Raw genomic sequence first — 22107 nt, forward strand, 5'->3', positions numbered from 1 at the left:
GGCACAAAGTCCTGTGGATCCACACCTCAGGAGACGCCAACCTAGTGCTGGAAGGTAACAAGATGCCTCGCGCCAGGATGGACGGCAGAACAGGACCTCCCAGGTGCCCACTACCTCGCCAGCAGGATGGGAAACGAAACCACAGCGGTGATGACCGAACCATCCCCCTGGCCAAGCTTTCAGCCGTTTCTACACCCTGGGTGGAGCAGCCTCCACACCGAAGCGGGGAGGAGCCACCGTGGTAGTATCAGCGTAGTGTACGGTACCCACAACCTCAGCATGCACTACTGCTTACTCACTCCATCTGGTACCATAGTCAGTTTGTAGTCTGTTTCCCCCATAACCTTTGCATGCCTTAGATACTAAGTCAGGTGTGAGGTCAGGTGTAACATAGGTAAGTTAGACTAAGTCCATAGATCTGCTACTGCCAATGCAATCTTGATACACATCTGACATATAGTCTTGGCATTGCACATTAAAAGTAGTGGTTTGGTCCCTCTGACTGATATTATATTATATATGACATCATTAGATTATTAATACTGAAGCATCAGTGTGTACCTAAGTTGGAATTGTCACGCAAGACTTTTACTTGTAATGGAGTATTTTTACATTGCTGTATTAGTGCTTTCACTGCAGTAAAGGATCTGAGTATTTATTCCATCTCTGATTGAAGATGGCAGTAAAAACACACAGAAAAGTGACTTCTGTTTATATTGATTATATTGATAAGGCAAATTTAAAATAAATATTGTGAAAATAAAATAATAAAACAATTTCTGAAGGCATCCAATCTCAAATATCTGAGAGGAAACAACGCCACTGGTTTAAATGCATCTGCGTCTAAAGTGTCCAAAAGCAGCACAGAACAACAAGTGAACTGAAAATGTAAACGTTTTTATTTTAATGATGAACACGAAGCCGAACCAGTCAGGACTGACATTTGAATCTGTACATCACATGCAGAGATTTAAGATTATCTGTGTAGTAAAAGTGCTTTATTAAGATGATGATGATGTTAATGATGACAGTATCTTATATGACACAGAAACACATTAACAGCTCTGATTTACACCTTCATGTGTTTGTTAGAGTGTAGACAGAAAACTGATGATGATGATGAAGGTCACTTAGTTTTCTGTGTCTGAGTGTTATTGAAGTAGTTTCATCCCACATGAAACATGAAAAGAACAAAAAATGAAAAACCAAAATGTGACCACACCTTTTCTGACCTGTGATAGTTCTAAAGATGAAGATTAGTATGAACATTAACCCCCGTCATGTTTTTATTGACTGTAACTGTCTCTACTTTGTAAGTAAAATGAAAAAAACTGAAGTTTGGTTTCTTTTCAGCAGCCATCACTGTACAAGAGAGGATTTATTCACTCAATTTATCATTAATAATCAATCTATAACCAGTTAATAAATGGTTTATAACCCACTATAATGCAGCTGTAAGCAGATATAAGTGTTTATTAATTTATCAGTCAACAACTATAACTCCTCCTGTGGACACACACAAGCGTTTGCTGCTGTATAAACAGATTATGAACAACAATATAATAAAACAAAGCCGTAATAATATAAAATATGTCTTCATATGAGAAGTTATAATAGATACTGAACATTAATAAACACTTAAAATATCTGCTTATAACAGCATTATAGTATGCTACAAACCATTTATTAACTCTTTATATACTGATTATTAATACTATGTAGGAGGACTTACAGTAAAGATTTTAAAGTGTAATTCCACATTGAGGCAGCAGAGGGCAGCAGACTGCAGCTGTTGCTGTGATTTCACAGCAGGTGCTGTCCATCAGATTTCAGTACAGGTATGACTATGACTGAGACATGTTGGAAAGAATATTATAAGAGTTGTTTGTTGCAGAATAACAGAAAATTATCTGTACAGTTAAACAATATGAAATCATTTTTGGTCCCAATTTTACACAAAAGTTAAACTTTCCTTGTCTTATAATTATAATAAATAAGTGTAATATTATATATATGTGTGTATGGTTTAAAAGATGCTTTATAAACATATTATTATTTTAAACAGTACGTTTTCCTGAAGTTTGAGAATCATTCTGACCAACAACATTAAAATAATAAATTACAGTTCAGCTACAGAATAATATTAAAAAAGACAAAAACGGAGTCTTGTGCTGCGTTCCAGCTTCCTCAGGAAGTAAAAACCTTCAGTCCAGATAAACAGTCCATCATGAGGTGACATGTCCTCCTCTGAGTCCATTATTGTCCCTGTGAGGACACCTGAGAGTCTTTCTGTCCACTGATCACATGTTTTAAAGTGTGTGAAGGACACAAACATAAACCCTGAGCTCTGTTGGTTTAAACAGTACAAACTGTGTTATATGTGTTTCAAAATGAAAGTCCAACGTCTTTGAGGCTGTTTACACTTAGTTTTAAAATGCGTTTCACAAATGGACACATCGCCATTCACACCTGTGTCTATCAGGCGTCTCCAAGGTGTCAGCTGAACACTTGTGATCACAGAAAATGGACGTGTGCCGTGAGAGTTGGCAGCCGTGTCTCTGGTTTTACTGCTGCATCACAGCAGGATGATAAATTCTGCTTCAGATGGTCTGAACATGTTTTTATCAAAAGGCTTTTATAACTTGATTTGTGAGTATTGGAAGACTGCAGATTTATCATCTTTGAATCTGAAGCTTAAATTAAGTCGATAACACATGATAAAGACAAACAGCTTCCCTCTAAAACACTAACTGATGTTGTCGTTATATCACTGTGTTTAGCCATGCTAGCAACGTAGCTCTGTGGAAGCCGATGTCGGTCTGTTAGTCCACCACTTTGGTCCAGACTGAAATAACTATTTCATGGATTCTCATGAAATCTGGTTCAGACATTTATGTTATATATATATATTATGTTATATATTAATTATAATTTACTTTTGTATATAACTGAAAAACATTAGCATGCTAGCACATTAAACTAAGATGGTGAAGGTTAAACATTATGTTTGCTGATGTTAGCATTTAGCTTAAAGCACCACTGTGCCTAATTAAAGCCTCACAGAGCTGCTAACATGTCTGTTGACTCTTATTCTTGTTAAAGCAAATAATTCTCTTACATCAACTTTTTTGTCTACGATTCAAATAAATATCTTTTGGTTTTGGACAAATGGACAAAACGAGCATCTATAGGTCGAATGCTGACTTCGTAGTTTTGGTGAGAAATCACTTTGAAAAATGAGAATAAAAACTAAGGTAAGCTTCATGTTTTACAGTCCGGTTTAAACTTCAAATCCAAAACTTCACTTTCACCAACAATTACAAAGCAAAGAGATTGTGTTTCAGTCCGTCATGAATCTGAATCTCTTCAGCAGTCTGATGGCTTTACTCGTTGATCAGCTCCTCACAGAGGCTGAAGTTGTTGTTTAGAGTTTAAATCCTCAGTCTGAATCCATTAAATCTTGGTTTTACAAATATGTGTTGAAGCATTTCAGCAGGTTTTAAAGGTTGTACACCTGTATGGGAAAGTGCCACATGGACTGGCCTTTGTGATGGACCTGTGTGTTGTTAATGTTAGAAACCTTCCAGCTCTGAAGAGTCACATCTTGTGAGATTCTTCCCAACGTTTCTTCTCATTTAATCATTTTTGGGGAGTTTATCTTCCACTGGAGGGCGCTGTCCTTATCAGCAGAGCTTGACATGACTCAACTTTCATCTTTGAGAAAATATATAAATAATGTTTATTATTATTTGTAGTACTTGTAAAGCCTGAAGAGGAAGTAGCTTGAACAAAATCTCAACAGGCCCTGAAACAAGCCCTGAAGTGGACATTGGTGAAAAGTGGTAAGTTGTAAATGAAGTTTGAAGACCTGAGAAACTGAGGTGATGATGACGGTCAAGTCTTGCAGGTTTTCAGTGTTTTGGCAGGTTTTAAAGTCGATGAAATCTGTCCGCAGCGGAGTGTGAGGATCTGTGATTCAATAGGTCCTGAGTTTGAAGACCTTGCTGAGCCTGGAGGTGGCGCTGGAGTAGATGAGGAAGGAACCTTCGTCGGTGCTGAAGTGTTCCCAGTCTCTGCATCCGAACGTTGGTAGACTGTGAACTGGAACGAAGCCCTCGTAGCCCTGCCACCTGTAAACACAAAGAACAGAAATAATAATACCACCTATACCACCTATCATCTACCACCCGGCAACAGCTGATGTCACCGTCAGACTCGTCTCCAACCTTCAACAGCATGTACGTACCTGTAGACGACGCTGTTCAGAGAGTAGGAGCTGCCATCATGAGAGTTGGCCACCACCAAGAACTTCTCCTCTCCGATGGTGAAGAACTCCCAGTCCACAGCACTGAACACAGCAACACAACAACAGCTTTTAACGTGTGTTTAACCTCAGTTCTAGTGTTCACCTCAAGTCTATTTAGTGTCTGTGAGTGTTTCTGATGCTGAATGTGTGTTTGTTTGTTTTATTTCTCTCTGCTGAGTTCAGGTCTCTCATATTCCCTGATAAGGACACATATATCTGGTATTCAGTACAATAAACTCCTAAATGCTGCCAGAAGTGTAAAATACATCATCAGTAGCTGTTTCAACAGGTCCAGGACATGTTTAGCTTAGCTTAGCACAAAGACTGGAAGCAGGAGGAAACTGTTAGCTGAGCTCCATCAGAGAGAAGAAAATCCAACAACTCCACAAACCACCTCCTGGCAGACAACATATTGTTTTGTTAGTTACTTTTTCATTTTTAACAAACATTTGAAGATGTTTGGTCATTAATCTGTTCTGGATTTGAACCTGCTGTGTGATGAGCGGGTTGGTCACCTGTGTGTGAGGATGTCCTGGAAGCGGATGAAGGTCTGGGTTAGCGTGTTGAGTTCATACACGGTGGAGTTGATGCTGTAGAGACTCGGGCCGCGCTCTGAAACCTTCTGACTGTTGGCGACGGCGAGGAAGAACCTGCCGTCGATCTGGAACGTCTCCCAGTCCGTCGCTCCCACCGTCTGCAGCCAGAAGAAAACACTCAGATCTGAAGCTCCGACTGGAAGAAAGTCTTATCGAGGTACAGTTACTGTTTAAAACACGATGTGACACAAGTCTGAACGTGACCTGGTGTTGTTGGTTTTCATGTTGATGAAGGTCAGTCCAGCATTTTGTTCCAGAGTCACATATCTCAACAACTACAAGTCAGATTTTCATCAAATTTACTGTGAAAATTGATGCTCCAGTGAGGAAAAACCCAATTTATTATCATGACACCCTGACCTTTCCTCTAGCGCCACCGTCAGGAAGAAACATTTTTAGCTCCGCCACTGCTAAAGCTGTAATAAAAGATCAGCCCAGAAATTAATTAATTAATCCCAACAAACAAAAAGTAATACAGTCCACACTTTTCATCACCCCGTCCCCACAAACAAACAAACAAAAAACTGCACTTCAGTTATATACAATGAGCTAAAATTATGTTGTTACCAAAAGTCCATTAAACAATATTTTTTATTTTTTAAAACAGCAGAATAGTCTGTCCAACACAAAATAAGCAACGATAATAAGTATCTTTATTTTTAATTTATCTAAGTTCTGATCTGATGTGGAATAATTTAATAAAAAATAAACAAGAATTGAATTGAATTTCAGTATCTTGCATTAATTTTGTGAAGTTATGTATCGATTTCCAAAAAGTGCCTTTTGTGCCTTCTGACGTCTTTTGTGGGTTTTTTTTTTTATTTTTAGAGCTTGTGAATCCTGATTTATTTATGAATGAATCGGAAATAAGCTTCTTTAGTTTTATTGCTAGTAAATAAGAAATTGACACTGTTGCAAATACTAAACTTAACATATCATCATTAGTTTCCCAAACATCTAACAGACAAGCAAGGAAATACAGATTTTCATTAATATATTATAAAATCCCTTAATCTGTAACATATATCACCTCTTCCTACACACGTCTCTAAATGTAATGTTCAGTTTAACAAACAGATTTCATCCGTGTGTTTTTTGTTCTGGGTGTAATGACTCCTGCAGCCTCTAGAGGACGCCAGCAGGCTCTGTGTTTCTGGCATCAAAGCTGCTGAAACGTATTTGTAGATGTGTTACGTATGTATTTGTGTAAACAAGTTGAATGTTTTCTCTCCTGGCTGTGACTCGCTGTCAGAAGTTGAATTAAAGGTTCAGTTGGTTTTCATGAAGCTTTAACATGTTTTTTGTGGTTTTAAAATCCAATAAAAGTCTTCAGTCAGATGATCTGCCCCGACTGACGAGTCCAAACAGTCTGCTACTGGAAACCCCCTCACACACACACACACACACACACACACACACACACACACACACACACACACACACAGGTCACCTGCAGGTGTGTGTGTGTTTCATTAATTACACTCCTTTTAGTTTCCTGTGTTTTAATTGGAAGGTTTCATTTCCTTTTTATCATGAACTACGTAACTATGCAGAAATGAAAACACATTTTCATAAATCTGACACTGATTTGATGGATGTTCTTTCATGTGAACGTCTGTCATCATGTTGCTGTTTTACTGCTGTTTGACCTTTTCCTGCTGATGAGTGAAGAAGCAGTAAACACACAGAGGCTGCTGCTGTGTTACATTACAGCTGCTAGAAAAGATTAAACTCAATCCGCTGAGGCAGACGGTGAGATGTGGTTGAAATCTCCAGAAAAAGCTATTATGTGGGTCTTGACTCCAGTTTTTTTATTATTAATTTTATCACTTGATTATGAACTTTTTAAAATAAATGAATAAGAGCTGCAGTCCGAGTCAAAACATCCATGAGACTGAGACAAGTTGGAGTCAAATCTCCCACCAAGACCATAATGAGTCCAGATTCAAATGAAAAAGTCCAAGTCAAGACGCAGAAACTGAGACAAGTCCGAGGCAAAAAGTTCACGAGAATACAATAAATCCAAATCATAATGACACCGAGAAAAGTCCAAGTCACACACAAAACCAAAACAAAACATCCCTCCCTCCCCCAAATGTCTCCAGATCTCAGCAAGTATTGAATTAACTATTACTGATAGAAATAATAAATAGTAACAAAACTACAGAAATAAGACACAGGATGTAATGAACCTGAAATACCCTTCAACAAGAAGAACATATTTCTACAAAATTAAATGTATTTTTTTCTGACTTCTCGTGAAACACTGAATAGTTTGACTCCTTTAATCCATGACAACACACACACACACACACACACAGTGTTTCCCTGCAGCGGTGAGTCGGCAGGTTTATTACTATCCGTGTGTGATTTGTGGTTGGATGTTGTCACGTCTGATTCACAACAATAATTGTGATAATCCTCCTCATCATGTCTGTCTGCTCTCGACTCTGCTGTCTGACAGGACTCACCTTTCCAGGTAGTTTGAATAAAACAAGAGAAGAAGAAGAAAGTTTGTCCTGAAGGTGGCGCTGGAGGAAAGGTCATGGGGTCATAGGGTTAGGGTCATTGTGGGACAATGATTATCTACAGCAAGTCTCATGTAAATCTTATCAGTAGTTGTTGAGATATGTGTGAGGACAGAATGAATGATTCTTATATTACAATAAAAAACACAATTGATTACAAATATCTTACAATTTCAATAAAAAAGTCTCATAATTCAGTTTTAAAAAAAGGCATTATGATTATATGTGATTTCACAGTTACAAGAGAAAGATGCTATAAGAGAAATATCTCATAAATCCTCCCAAAAATCATAATTAACATAAAAAAGATCTTATAATTATGGGCTCCGTATCACATAATTAGAGAAAAATATCAAAAATATCATGTAATTATGATTTTAAAAATGTGTAATGTGTAATTATGAAGAAAAGTTCTTGTAATTATGATAAAAGACAATTGATTACAAGATCTGTATCTTATAATTATGAGAAAAATATCTTATAATTATCTAATAAACAAGTGCCTAAGAATTTTACTTAGGTACAGTACTTGAGTAAATGTACTTAGTTACTTTCTCACACTACATATAAATTATATAATTTGTATGTAATTATCACACAGGACGCTCAGTGTCCGATTTATACTCTGCTCTGATTGGTTGATGGTCTTTCTTATATGTGTAGATGACATGTTTTATAGTTAATTAATCTGTGCTTTAAAATAAATAATAGCATTACTGTAACATTATTTATTGCTTCCAAATGTTGTTTCCTTTACAGTTTATTACTCCGTTCTCTTGATAATCGATCTGTTCAGATTTCCACATCAATATTTTTCATATAATATGATTTTGGAGGATATCAAAGTTGGATATTTTCTAATTCTACGCTTTGTGGATTCAACCAGTTGGCTGGATGGAAATGTAACAACAACACATTGAATTGAATTAAATTGAACAACGTTTTCGAAGATGGACATAAAGATCACAGCGATCGATCGATCGATCTTAGAAGTTAAGAATGTTTAAGAGCTTCTTAACGTTTGCTGTCTGTGGTGATGAAGGTGATGATGAATACATTTTGAAGTAACTCTGCATATTTAACTATCTGTAAGTTGCACAATAGAGGTAATGAAAATACATCAAAAGCATAAATGTTGTAAACAAGTGGAGCTTCCTGTAAGTCTCAGACTGTCTGTATGTAAGTGTGAGACAAACAACATACACTTCATAAATTAAAAGAAAAGAGTAGATACAGAATCTGTAAATATCCCACCGGGGGAGTTTCAGCCAGAAGAGATGAAGATATGATGAAGAGGAAGAGAGGAGGAGGAGGATGACACAAAATGGCAGATCAATTGTTCAATTAATGTTGTGTGTGTGTTGGTTTAGTTTTACTTTCCAATTTACATTGTTATCACTTATTTTACATGAAACATCACTGAACAAAGAACATCAGTGTTCATGAGAAAAGTATAAAATGTAAAAAAAACAGTGACAACTTAAAATAAAACATCAGTTTTCTTTTGTTTTGGTTCCTCTTGCAGCTTTTTAAGAGCGCTGAACCTCCGTTGAGCGTTCAGGAGTCACTCGTTAATCTACGATCATTTCTAAGAGTCTTCAGTTGCATTGCTTTTGTAAGATGGATTTTACGATCATCTTACTCTTAAGAAGCTTTTGGGAAACGGGGCCAAGATCCTGAACCAAAACCTGCTGCTACGAGGTCTCTGACACAAAGACAACAAAGACTGACCGGGATGCTCTGGAAGGTCTGGAAGCATCCATCCAGCCAGACGTAGACAGTGGAGCTGATGGTGGTGGTCTGGCCGTCGAAGGTGTTAGCAACCACCAGGAAGTGGTACGGTCCAACGGTGAAGAACTCCCAGTCATATGCCCCGGATGTGGACAGAGTCTGGTTCACCTCAAACAGCTGAGAGAGGACAAGAAACAATTAGACGGGAGAGGTCAGAAAGAGGAAGGACAGGGTTGAACAGGGGAGGATGGGTGAGGATGAGGACAGGAAGGGAAGTAAAGGACAGGAAAGGAGAGGATAAAGGAGGACTGGTAAGAAGAAGACAGGAAAGGATGCAACAGGACAGGACAGAACAGGACAAGATCTCAAGAAAAGATGAGGATACCACAACAAAAGACAAAACAGGAGAGAATAAGAAAGGAGAGGACGAGTCAGGAGAGGACAAGAAAATATGGGATGGAAGAGAAAAGGACAAGACAGGAAGGGGTGGCAGAGGACAACATAGGAAGGTTTGTGAGGACAGCAGCAGGTGTGTGAGGACAGCAGCAGGTGTGTGAGGACAGCAGCAGGTTTGTGAGGACAGCAGCAGGTGTGTGAGGACAGCAGCAGGTTTTTGAGGACAGCAGCAGGTTTGTGAAGACAGCAGCAGGTTTGTGAGGACAGCAGCTTTGTGAGGACAGCAGCTAGTTTGTGAGGACAGCAGCAGGTGTGTGAGGACAGCAGCAGGTTTGTGAGGACAGCAGCAGGTGTGTGAGGACAGCAGGTTTGCGAGGACAGCAGCAGGTTTGTGAGGACAGCAGGTTTGTGAGGACAGCAGCAGGTGTGTGAGGACAGCAGCTGGTTTGTGAGGACAGCAGCAGGTGTGTGAGGACAGCAGCTGGTTTGTGAGGACAGCAGAAGGTTTGTGAGGACAGCAGCAGGTGTGTGAGGACAGCAGCAGGTTTGTGAGGACAGCAGCAGGTGTGTGAGGACAGCAGCAGGTTTTTGAGGACAGCAGCAGGTTTGTGAAGACAGCAGCAGGTTTGTGAGGACAGCAGCTTTGTGAGGACAGCAGCTAGTTTGTGAGGACAGCAGCAGGTGTGTGAGGACAGCAGCAGGTTTGTGAGGACAGCAGCAGGTGTGTGAGGACAGCAGGTTTGCGAGGACAGCAGCAGGTTTGTGAGGACAGCAGGTTTGTGAGGACAGCAGCAGGTTTGTGAGGACAGCAGCAGGTTTGTGAGGACAGCAGGTGTGTGAGGACAGCAGCAGGTTTGTGAGGACAGCAGCAGGTTTGTGAGGACAGCAGCAGGTGTGTGAGGACAGCAGCAGGTTTGTGAGGACAGCAGGTTTGTGAGGACAGCAGCAGGTTTGTGAGGACAGCAGCAGGTTTGTGAGGACAGCAGGTGTGTGAGGACAGCAGCAGGTTTGTGAGGACAGCAGCAGGTTTGTGAGGACAGCAGCAGGTTTGTGAGGACAGCAGGTGTGTGAGGACAGCAGCAGGTTTGTGAGGACAGCAGCAGGTGTGTGAGGACAGCAGCAGGTTTGTGAGGACAGCAGCAGGTGTGTGAGGACAGCAGGTTTGCGAGGACAGCAGCAGGTTTGTGAGGACAGCAGGTTTGTGAGGACAGCAGCAGGTTTGTGAGGACAGCAGCAGGTTTGTGAGGACAGCAGGTGTGTGAGGACAGCAGCAGGTTTGTGAGGACAGCAGCAGGTTTGTGAGGACAGCAGCAGGTTTGTGAGGACAGCAGGTGGTTTGTGAGGACAGCAGGTTTGCGAGGACAGCAGCAGGTTTGTGAGGACAGCAGCAGGTTTGTGAGGACAGCAGCAGGTTTGCAAGGACAGCAGCAGGTTTGTGAGGACAGCAGGTGGTTCGTGAGGACAGCAGCAAGTTTGTGAGGACAGCAGGTGGTTCGTGAGGACAGCAGCAGGTTTGTGAGGACAGCAGGTGGTTTGTGAGGACAGCAGCAGGTTTGCGAGGACAGCAGGTGGTTTGTGAGGACAGCAGCAGGTTTGCGAGGACAGCAGCAGGTTTGCGAGGACAGCAGCAGGTTTGTGAGGACAGCAGCAGGTTTGTGTGGACAGCAGCAGGTGTGTGAGGACAGCAGCAGGTTTGTGAAGACAGCAGCAGGTTTGTGTGGACAGCAGCAGGTGTGTGAGGACAGCAGCAGGTTTGTGAAGACAGCAGCAGGTTTGTGTGGACAGCAGCAGGTTTGTGTGGACAGCAGCAGGTGTGTGAGGACAGCAGCAGGTTTGCGAGGACAGCAGCAGGTTTGTGAGGACAGCAGCAGGTTTGTGTGGACAGCAGCAGGTGTGTGAGGACAGCAGCAGGTTTGCGAGGACAGCAGCAGGTTTGTGAGGACAGCAGCAGGTTTGTGTGGACAGCAGCAGGTGTGTGAGGACAGCAGCAGGTTTGTGAGGACAGCAGCAGGTTTGTGTGGACAGCAGCAGGTGTGTGAGGACAGCAGCAGGTTTGTGAGGACAGCAGCAGGTTTGTGAGGACAGCAGGTTTGCGAGGACAGCAGCAGGTTTGTGAGGACAGCAGCAGGTTTGTGAGGACAGCAGCAGGTTTGTGAGGACAGCAGCAGGTTTGTGAAGACAGCAGGTGGTTTGTGAGGACAGCAGCAGGTTTGTGAGGACAGCAGCAGGTTTGTGAGGACAGCAGGTGGTTTGTGAGGACAGCAGCAGGTTTGTGAGGACAGCAGCAGGTTTGTGAAGACAGCAGGTGGTTTGTGAGGACAGCAGGTTTGTGAGGACAGCAGCAGGTTTGTGAGGACAGCAGCAGGTTTGTGAGGACAGCAGCACCTTTGTGTTTGGGTTCCACCTGTAGATCACACTGTGGATGTTGTGGTTGGAGTCTCTGGCTGAGGACAAACAGGGACACGTTTTGATCATTTTAAACTTGAATAAAAACAACCTGAACGTGAGAACAAATCTACTGTTTTTATTATGTAATAATAATTTAAATAATTTTAACCTGTTGATCTAATAAAGATCTATTAATATTCTGATTGTAGATCAAGAAACAATTCAGGTAAACAAATGTTTTCTTGAATTGAAAAGCAAGCTAGCAGTTTCTCCCTGCTTCCAGTCTTTGTGCTAAGCTATGCTAATCACATCCAGGTCCAGTCTCAGAATGGGACACACGGAGATACTGATCTGAAACATGTGACTCTGGATTTACTGTCATGTTGGAGTGTTACTTTAATATACAACTTGGTTTCTTGTTAGGTAGAAATCAAATGTGTCAGCTGAATAACATTAGCTTTCAAGCTAATAAATGATAGCTCATTAACACATTAAGTTTGTATTTGGATCTTTGGAATTAATTAAAATATTTTGAATGGCCAAAATACAATTAGACATATCGAGTGCTCTAAAATGAATTTGCTGGCTAAAAAAAGACAAAATTCCACTCAACTCCACCCACTAAATCTGTCAAATTAGTTTCTTCTTTGCTAATTGCTGAAAACTCAGAAACTAAAACTTGACACATTTTTATGAAGCAGTTTTGTGTTTTGGTAAATTTGTCTTGTGTGATAAAAGTCAATCATTATTCACATAACTAGTAAAGTAAAACTGAAATGACTTTAACATCAACGGCCTGTACAGACTGTGTGTGTGTGTGTGTGTGTGTGTGTGTGTGTGATCTAACCACAGTACACCTGCTGCATCAGCTGCCTTTCTTTCTTTCTTTCTTTCTGTCTTTTTCTTTCAGATGGTCAGATCATAAACAATCTTTTTTCTTTTCAGCTCAGATCAGTGAGTGTGTTTTGTCTTCACAGGACACACACACACACACACACACACACACACATACACACACACACACACACACACAATCAAAGCAGGTGTTTGATGTTCGGTTGAGGAGGCAGACACACAGACGAGAGTTTTCCTTGACAAAAAACTAAAAGTGGTGTAAGCCATGTTGAATGATTAATTCATTTCTCCACAGTAGATCTAAATCTGGTGCTTCCTCACAGCTTCACTCTTCCTCTTCAGCTAAAAGCGAACGTCAGCAACATATTGGTGAAGCAATGATTGTTCAAAACATATTGATATATATGAGCTGACAGCTGCCGTCCACCACACAAGATCAAAAAACAATCTGTTCAGACTCACCTGTCAAGACATCAGGTATTTGGAATATTCCTTTAATAAACACTGTCAATACAGCTTTAAATAGAAAATGTGCAGTGTTGTTACTGAGCATGCTCAACGACTTAAAAATGTTCTGATGAAGACTTGAGACTTTGACTCCTCTTCACTCTTATATTCTGTCATCTGTGCGCTCACTTCCTGTTTACCTCGTCTGTGATTGGCTACGACCAGGAAGCTGTTGTTGTGGATGTGAAAGGCCTCCCAGTCCAGAGCGGCGTGAGTCTCCAGAGTCTGATGTCGGAGGAAACGCCGTCGCCGCCGATTCCACCGGTAGATGACTGACAGCTCGGGCTCCGCCTCCCTGGAGTTAGCCACCACCAGGAAAATCTGACGGTGAAAAAATATGATTATTCATCTACTTTAACATCATATCAACAACTGACCCTCCGTCTCTGTACGATAATGACACGATCATCAGATCTGGGAGTTTGTATTTTCAACACGGTAAGTCGTAACGGTAACGTGTGTTCACAATCAGTAGCGTGACACACATCAACACACAGAAATACAACAGCAGCAGGAAACAAACAAAATTACACAAAAAAATATCTAACTTGTTTTTGATTATATCCATAAAAACATTTCGGATTAATGTGCAAAACTTTATATAACTAGAAAAAGTGTTGTTCACAATGTTCAGACTACGTTCAGTAACATTTGATTCGACATGAAATGATCGACTGTGTGAAGTTACAAAAACACTTTTAACAAATCTGCACTGAAGACTTTTATATAAATGTGATCTTAAAGTTCTGGATCAGAACTATGGTTGGTATGGTTCCCATACCTGTCCATGCTGACTGACACTACAGCAACATAAATACTTGGGATCTTTTTGGTTGGACAGTAGATTGTTCTATAAAACTCATGTTGGATACTTGTAGCTGAACAGAGCTCGTTTCTCTAATTGTTTTTTAAATTGATATGAATTTTGAAGGTAAATGTGCCTCCGTTTTCCCTGTAAACTACAAAGCTTTCTGTTTAATGTTGTTTTTTACACAATGATGCTTCTTAACAACAAATATACTTTCTTCTATCATCTTTTTTTATACATTAAACTTCTGTATCTACACTCAGCAAACTCTTTATTAGTCTAATCCAACACAACAGTTCTGCCATAAATTCGACTTTATGAAGCTTCTACATTTTCAGTTTCTGTTGACATTGTCAGTAAGTTGATAATTAGGGCCAAAGGGTGAATTGTATTTTATGTGTTTGTTTGTTTCTTTCTTTCTTTCTTTCTTTCTTTCTTATTACAGGACATCAGCCCCAAACATGCTGGAAAACTCACCAAATTTGGCGCGCACATCAGGTCTGGTGAAAAATTTGATAAAATGTAAAAATTAACCCCCAAAGTGCCAGAATGTGCTCTCTTGCGTCACCTATGTAACTAAAATGGCCGCCACGGCCCGTAGGAATGTCGTAGAGAGATCAAACCAAAACCGACTTATTCGTCTCATCAAGACCTACAAATCATACACTGACACCTCTGACCTAAATCCAACCAGAGATCCGCAATTAGTCTTTCAAAAGAGACTTTTTTTTGTTCTCAGTTTTGGCTCCTGAACAAACGTTATCTCCCCCGAGGGCGTTAATGGTATCGACTTCAAACTTTAATACATGACTTATGACACTGTGCTGAAAAAACGTTGTTAAAAACTTTGTAATAACTCGAACGGTTTGGATTTTATAAGCCCTGAAAGTTGCAGTGCCACATCACCCTTACACTGTAAAGCAATGGGGAGGCATGAACTTTGTGTCAAACAGACGTCTGAACTATAAGTCTGTCTGTTGTTTTTATTTAAGACCATGGGCAAAAGTTCATTGCTGTTTCTTGCTGTAAGTGTGTTATAGAATAAATGGAAAACAAAGTGTTTCACTCAAATCCGTGATACAATCCGAACCGTGAGTTTTGTGATTCAGTGCACCCCTAGTGTTAACATGTCAGCTTTGTAGACTATATTTTGTATGTCGTGCACATAGCTAAGAGTGTGTAAGTCATGTATTTGATACATGCATTCATACTTTCTGATGTGAACCTTCACTTTTAGATCTGTGAATGTTTTTAGTGTTCAGTCTTTCTAGTATTCAGCACTGATCTGTTCCTGTATCACATTATAAGCTCTGTGGTACTTTATATATTTCTGTATACTAAGAAAATACATAGGACACACAAGTGTAAATCATGTGATATCTTGTCTGTTTTTGATGAGAACATAAATCTGTTGTCACAATAAAACAATACTATACATTTGAAATACTATAAATTATTGGCATATAAAATTGCCCCCCACCCCTCCGATTTCATCAGATGGGGGACAATGATATAGTTTGATGCAGTATGTTGGTTTTCCTCCTGTCCTCCCCAATTTTTTGAGTCACCAGCCACCACTGGTGTGGGGGTTGAATGCAGCTCATTTTTGCAGGATACAGCAGAAAGGCCTATATACATACAGTACATTATATACAAACTTTGTATGAAGTTTGGTGTTAAAAAACAGAGTGAGGGTGACAGTTTAGTGATAAAGTGCTGTAGAAAAATACCATCAAAACTAAAATTTGTAGCTCTGTACTGCAGTTTTTCCTTTATTAGGGCCCGAGCACCTAGCGGTTCGCTCACACTCTCCATTCAAATATATGAGTATTTTCTGTGTCCAGCTGCAGTTACTTATTGTCTCTACACACCTGACAGTACACATGTCAATCAAACTTTCACCAGGTCATGTGGGTTAAAAGTCTTTACTTTTCTAAAAGTAGACTTAATGAAAATTAGGAAATTAATTTGTTTTACACACAAACTCATCAAGAGTTTTCAATTTACTAATTGAAATTCAAGTGAATGGGCCCAAAACTTGCAAGACAGACATGTCTCACCCTGCAGAACACCGTTGAGATTTAATGCTTCGCCATGACAGAGGAAGTTGCTATAACTTTATTGTAAATGCTCCAGTCTGTCAAACTTCTCCTGGCCTGAACGCGTCTACATGACAATATTCCATCAGTGATGCAGACTGGCTGAATAGTGCCCCCTACAAAATTTCAGCGAAGCAGTCCCAGCAGTTGATGTAAGTCAGAGTTTGAATTAAATTATTTTGAATATTAAGTTGCATCACTACATGACTGAGTGTATCAGCCTGTAACACTGAATACCTTTATGTGAACACCTGTTAGTGTGTGTGTGTGTGTGTGTGTGTGTGTGTGTGTGTGTGTGTGTGCTGCTACACATGAACCTCCTGCACTGAACAAACACAACAACACAAAGTGAGGAGAAAACTTCAAACAAAGTCAACTGTTTTTGTTCTTCTCCTTTGACTCTCGTCTCTCTCCGTGTAAACACAGTTTCTACTGTGTTCACATTAAAGCCGTCATGGTTCAGCTACAGGCCAGATGTCACATGGTCAGAGGTCAACCGGAGGTCACGTGTGTTTCTGAAGTTAATATGAGGCGTCAGACGTCCAAATCAGTCAAATCAGGTACTTATATTCAATAAAGATAAACACTTGAGCAAAATCTCTCCACTGCAGCTACAGTGAAGAATAAATAGAGAGTTTAAAAGGCTTCAGGAGATTTATGACTTGATCTCAGTATTCTGGACAACTTTTGGGCAACTATTATTGTCCCACACAGGACAATAACTATTTTGGACAAACCTCACATTAACTTCAGTTGAAGAGTGGAATATATTCCCATGAGGACTGTGGATTTTCTCCTATATTACGTATGTTGTTGAATGATCTTTGAATGTCTAGTATGAACAGGAAGAATGATTACAACAAGAAAAACCTCTTTCAATGTTCATATGAACACCTGACTGTTGTTTTAAAACTCTGTGTGTCCTTCAACACCAAGACATGAGATTAATATCCATCAGATCATCAAACATTTCCCAAAATGCTGAACTGCTCCTTTAATCCTCTACAGACACCAGTCTATGGTAACTTGTATTTATATAGCCCAATATCACAAATCAGCCAAATTTTACAATCTGTACAACATCCTCTAAACCCTCAATTCAAATAAGGACAAACTCCAATAAACCTTTAAAAATGACAGTTCTTTGTGCAAAACTACTACTAAAATAATTATTTTATTAGTTTTTTGTTTGTTTCTGTTGAATGTATGAACATCTGCTTTTCTTAAATGTATTTTTATGTATGAATGGTTGAAAGGATGAAAATATTCCCTAATGTGACAATAAAGTAAATCTCGTCTTGTCTTTAAATCCGTGTCTTTACAGTCACATGTGAATCGTCTGTTGTGAGCTCTCACCTTGTCGTCGATGGTGAAATGTTTCCAGGCTCGAGCCTCTTGAGTGCTGATGTTCTGGTAAAGCTTGAACGAGCCGTCGGTCCATTTGTAGATACCTGAACCGGGTCGCGAGTCCCTGCAGGACGAGACACAGACAGGACAGTCCTTCATGTCCTATTTATATATATATATGTTCTATACATATGATCTATTTCTCTGCTTCTCCAGAGGTTTGTCAGTTTACCTGTTGGCTGCAGCCATGAACAGGCCTTCAGACGGGATGGAGAAGACCTCGACGTCAAAGGTTTCTGAGCTGGTGTACAGATCCTGGTAGTCCTCCACGTAATCCAAACGCTCCTGATCTGCAGAGATCATGAGACAGTAGAGGAATGACGCAGTGCTTCAACTTGTAGTACAGATAAAACACAAATACAGCAGAGTTTCTAAACTTTTAATGGTTTTAATAAGGAGAAGAATCTGCAGATGTCTTTTGGTCGTGTCAAAAGTAATCCCCAAAGTTTGTAGATATCATATTTATTAAATATTATTTTGGGTACAGCAAAGAAATGTAGAGCTGAAATGGAAAAGCAGATTGTCACATCCTGCCTGGACTTTGTATATGTTTTGGACTCTTTGTGTTTTTGTGTTCTTTGGGGTTTCCTGTGCGACACGTTAAGACCTTCTGGTCATATGGTTTTGTTTGCACTGCATTATTAGTTAGCTTGTAGTGTTGTGTGCTTAAGTTTATGTAATTCTGGGACGGTATGATTTATGCTGGGTTGTGATTTAGAGTTTTGTGTTTTCTGGGTTTTGGTTTTCTGTTACTCTGTTTCCTTTGCGTGTTCATGTACTCCTCCTCACACCTGCCCTGCAGTCACCCTCGTTAGCCCTGCCGTTGTCTTAGTGTTCTTCCCCAGTCTGCTGTCCCTTCACACCTGCCTGGCATTATCCTCCGTTAGCCCTGCCTTACTCCTAGTGTCTTTCCCAGCCAATCACTCCCAGCCTGCCCTTGTGTCTAGTCACCTGTTCCCCATTCCCTTATTAGTTCAGTCAGTATTTAAGTCTTGGTTTGGGAAGCAGTCTTTGTTGGGTCATTGGTCTGTTTTGCCCTGTGCTGTCCTGACCATCGCTAGAATAAAGAAGGTTTTTGTCAATACTGCATGTCGGTCTCTGCGTTTGGGTCCATTCGTGCTACGCTCCGTGACACAGATTAAAGGAAGTGGAAAAGCACTGCTCATCAGAAACACTATCTTTTAGCCCATAAAACTAACAAAATGAAACAGATCAATGAATGTCAATGCTGTCGTATTTACTGACTTTATACTGGTTTGTCTGCATTGTTTAGTTGTCCCTTGCTTAATTTTTGATGTTTTTCTCTTTTTTGTGCATCTTGTTTTTTGTTTATTTGTTTACTGTCTCATTTCCTCTTTTTCAGATTGTGTTGCTAAGATCGTTTTTGCAAACTGCTTTGAGCAAAGAAGAAAACTAAGTCGGAAAAAAATTGTGACTCCAGTAAATTACAGAGGAAATCTCTTCAGTGTATTCTGAATAAAACTAATAATCTGTGTGTCTCCTCTAGAGGCTGTAGTGTTCATTACAACCACAATATTAACGCGTTTAACAGAACTGATTATTTACCTTTTCTTATTTCAACATTATCTTCATTGAAAATGTCAATTAGCCCGCTGTGACAATATGAGAAATGTAGAAAACTATGTTCTGTATTATATGATCCTCTGATGGAGCCCCGAAAATCCTTCACATCCCTCGTTGTGACACATAAACTGAGTGATCCCACCTGTTTACTACGACAAACGTTAGCTCGTTCTCAACGTTTTAATACTAAATTAAAAAAAAAAAACAATTAAAAATAAAAAAAAACGCTTTGCCAAAATATAAAGATTTTGTAATATACAACTTAATTCTTGAAATATTACAACTACATCAAAATGTGATTTTTTTTTTCTCATAAATTGCCAATTTATCTCATTGTCATATATGACAGTTAGTCAGAAAACTGCAATTCAATTCTTCTAATATTACAAGTTTTTCTCATAGAATTACAACTTCATCTCATAATTAATCATTTTAAAACTTGTATAGTTGTAATAGTCTGACTTTTTAATTACTTTTTAAGTACTTTTTTTATAAAATAAAACATTATCTAATGATGAATTTCTCAAATTGCGACTTTATTCCCAACACAACTTTTTTATTACAACTCATTCAGGTTATGACGTTTTTCTCAAAAAGTGATTTTAACTCAAAATATAACTTAACTGTAAAACTGTATCTTCATTCTCGTAAGTTTTTCTCATAAAATTACAACTTCATCTGGTAATACGACTTTCTCATTGAAGCTTTATTCTTTGTCATAAAACTACAACATTGACTTTTTCCATAAACTACAATGTTATTCTCATAACGTAATGCCCTTTTTTCATCAAATTATGTCTCTATCTCGTAACTTTTTCCCATAAAATTGAAAATTAATCCTCAATTATTTTTCTTCATACAATTTTAACTTTGTTTTTCTAATAGTAAGACTTTTTCCTCATGACTTCATTTCATCATGACTTTTTATATAAATTGTCACCTCTTTTTTCGTAGTATAATGACTTTTTCTTGTATAATTAAGACTTATTCTCATAGTATTCTGACTTTTCCTCAAAAAAATCTAAATTTGTTTCATAATGTGACTTTTTCTTGTAAAGTTTATTAGTAATAAAACACTGTTCTCATAAAATTCTTATTTTACCTTATAATGGGACTTAAACACATAAAATTGTGACTTGACATTCTTGTAATATAACAACTTTTTTCTCAAAATCTTTTTTATTTCAAAACAGTGAAATTCCAAAGTAAAAACCCCTAAAGGCTACTGAGAAGTGAACATTTCTGCAATGTGAACATTTAGTATATATAATATTAAATACTCTCAGACTCACTCATTAGGAGAGTCTTCCATGTGAGTCCGTCACAGATGAACAGGCCTTTCCTGCGAGCGTTGAACCACAGCTGGCCTTGTTCAGCTCTGGAACACGGAGGCGGATTTCCCAGAGTCACTCTGGCCTCGGCCTCTAAAAATCAACAACAAAACCACAAATTAAATATTGTTTTATGACAGTTTAACTGTACAATGGGCAGGTTAATGTATCCCTTTCTTTATCAATCAACCAAATATACAAACAATCAACAACGTCTTTGTTTATTTATTTGGATCCCCATTAGCTTCTGACACGGCGATTACTAAGAGAACTGGATGCAGCGTTGGAGGCGGAGCCCCGTTCATTCCTATGAAAGTTGCTCAGGTCAACTTCCAGGTGTAGAAGTACCCAGATCTTCTGCACAGCTTCAGCATGATGCACACCAGAGACTTCCGATGGCTGAGTGAGGAATTACTAAATCAGTTACTTAGGAAACATGAATAATTATGTGTTTGATCAGTATATTTATTCAAGTACTGCGCTTCAGTACAGTTTTGAGGTACTTGTGCTTTACTTGAGTATTTCCATCTGATGCTGCTTTCTATGTCTACTTAACAGGCCAAACCTGGAATACTTGAGGGAATACTGTCTCTCTGGCCACCATTGAGGTCTTCCCAAATGATCTAAATTCCCAAATATGATCGAGATATTTGTTTTTTCAACTATGTTTCTTCACTGCTGTTATTTAACATCATGTTGGTTTATTTCAAGTTCAGGGTCAACCGCCACAAAACACATCATTCCTGAAGACGTGTTGTTGTTTCTAACATTGGTTTGCAAGCTAATGTTTGCATAAGTTTATTCTTAATAATGTCTTGACACTAGAATTGTAGAATATATAGAACTAATTTTATGATTATTATTTGCAGGGTAGCAGTTTCCTCTGCTTCCAGTCTTTGTGCCAAGTTAAGATAAATTTCTGTTTCTCATTTTGTTTTCAAAGCCAGAAAAACTTGTCTTTTAAAAACATGAAAAACATGTTTGTTTGTTCTTTATAAAAGCCTGTTGAGTCTGACTGTCTCTGAGACATGGTCACTGAGCAGGAAATCTGTTTTTTTAGAGGTTGGGATTAAATGTCATGAATTTACAAGTTGATTTCTCAAGTCTCATCAACCAAATAAATAATCACCTGGAAGCAGAAACGCTCTGATGTCAGTGACTTCAAATGAGTCTGAACACAAGTTTAAAGTGACTTTGTAGTTTATGGAGCACTCAGCTGTGAACAGGTACTGAAATCAAACACACCACAGACTGCTCACCTGACGCAGGTTTACATAAACTCTGAGTCATAAAGAGTCAGATCTGATTGAAGAGTTCAATCTGCTGAACTTTATTAACCCTCCGAGCCTCAGGCTGCTCACATGTTTACTTTAAAATACTCATTTATTTTGTTTTCTGTCTTCTTCAGAGTCAGAAGATGGATATCAGTTTCTTCTCTGTGCCTCAAGTAAACAATGTGATCTGCTCTTTATGAATGTACCTGAGCAGAGCTTAAATAGGTTGGATACTGTTCACTGCTGTGCTTTATGTTTCATTACTGGCTGTATCTTGTACATCACTGTACTCTACTG

The 22107-nt window shown here is 39.2% G+C and overlaps 1 protein-coding gene across 1 annotated transcript in view; it reads right to left on the reverse strand.

The window, feature by feature from the left end:
• Positions 1–881: 881 nt before the first annotated feature.
• Positions 882–22107, reverse strand: part of LOC137192237 (thrombospondin-type laminin G domain and EAR repeat-containing protein-like) — a 32933-nt gene continuing 11707 nt past the window's right edge. Inside the window, exons 7-15 of the mRNA XM_067602770.1 lie at positions 20498–20629; positions 17794–17911; positions 17571–17685; positions 13448–13628; positions 11943–12001; positions 9162–9338; positions 4822–5000; positions 4247–4348; positions 882–4130 (exon numbers count right to left, since the gene is read on the reverse strand). Coding sequence (XP_067458871.1) covers positions 3977–4130; positions 4247–4348; positions 4822–5000; positions 9162–9338; positions 11943–12001; positions 13448–13628; positions 17571–17685; positions 17794–17911; positions 20498–20629 — 1217 coding nt within the window. The 3' untranslated portion in view covers positions 882–3976. The remainder of the gene's footprint in view (positions 4131–4246; positions 4349–4821; positions 5001–9161; positions 9339–11942; positions 12002–13447; positions 13629–17570; positions 17686–17793; positions 17912–20497; positions 20630–22107) is intronic.

The sequence above is a fragment of the Thunnus thynnus genome, chromosome 11 (genome assembly GCF_963924715.1).
Source record: "Thunnus thynnus chromosome 11, fThuThy2.1, whole genome shotgun sequence".
Classification (NCBI taxonomy): Eukaryota; Metazoa; Chordata; class Actinopteri; order Scombriformes; family Scombridae; genus Thunnus; species Thunnus thynnus.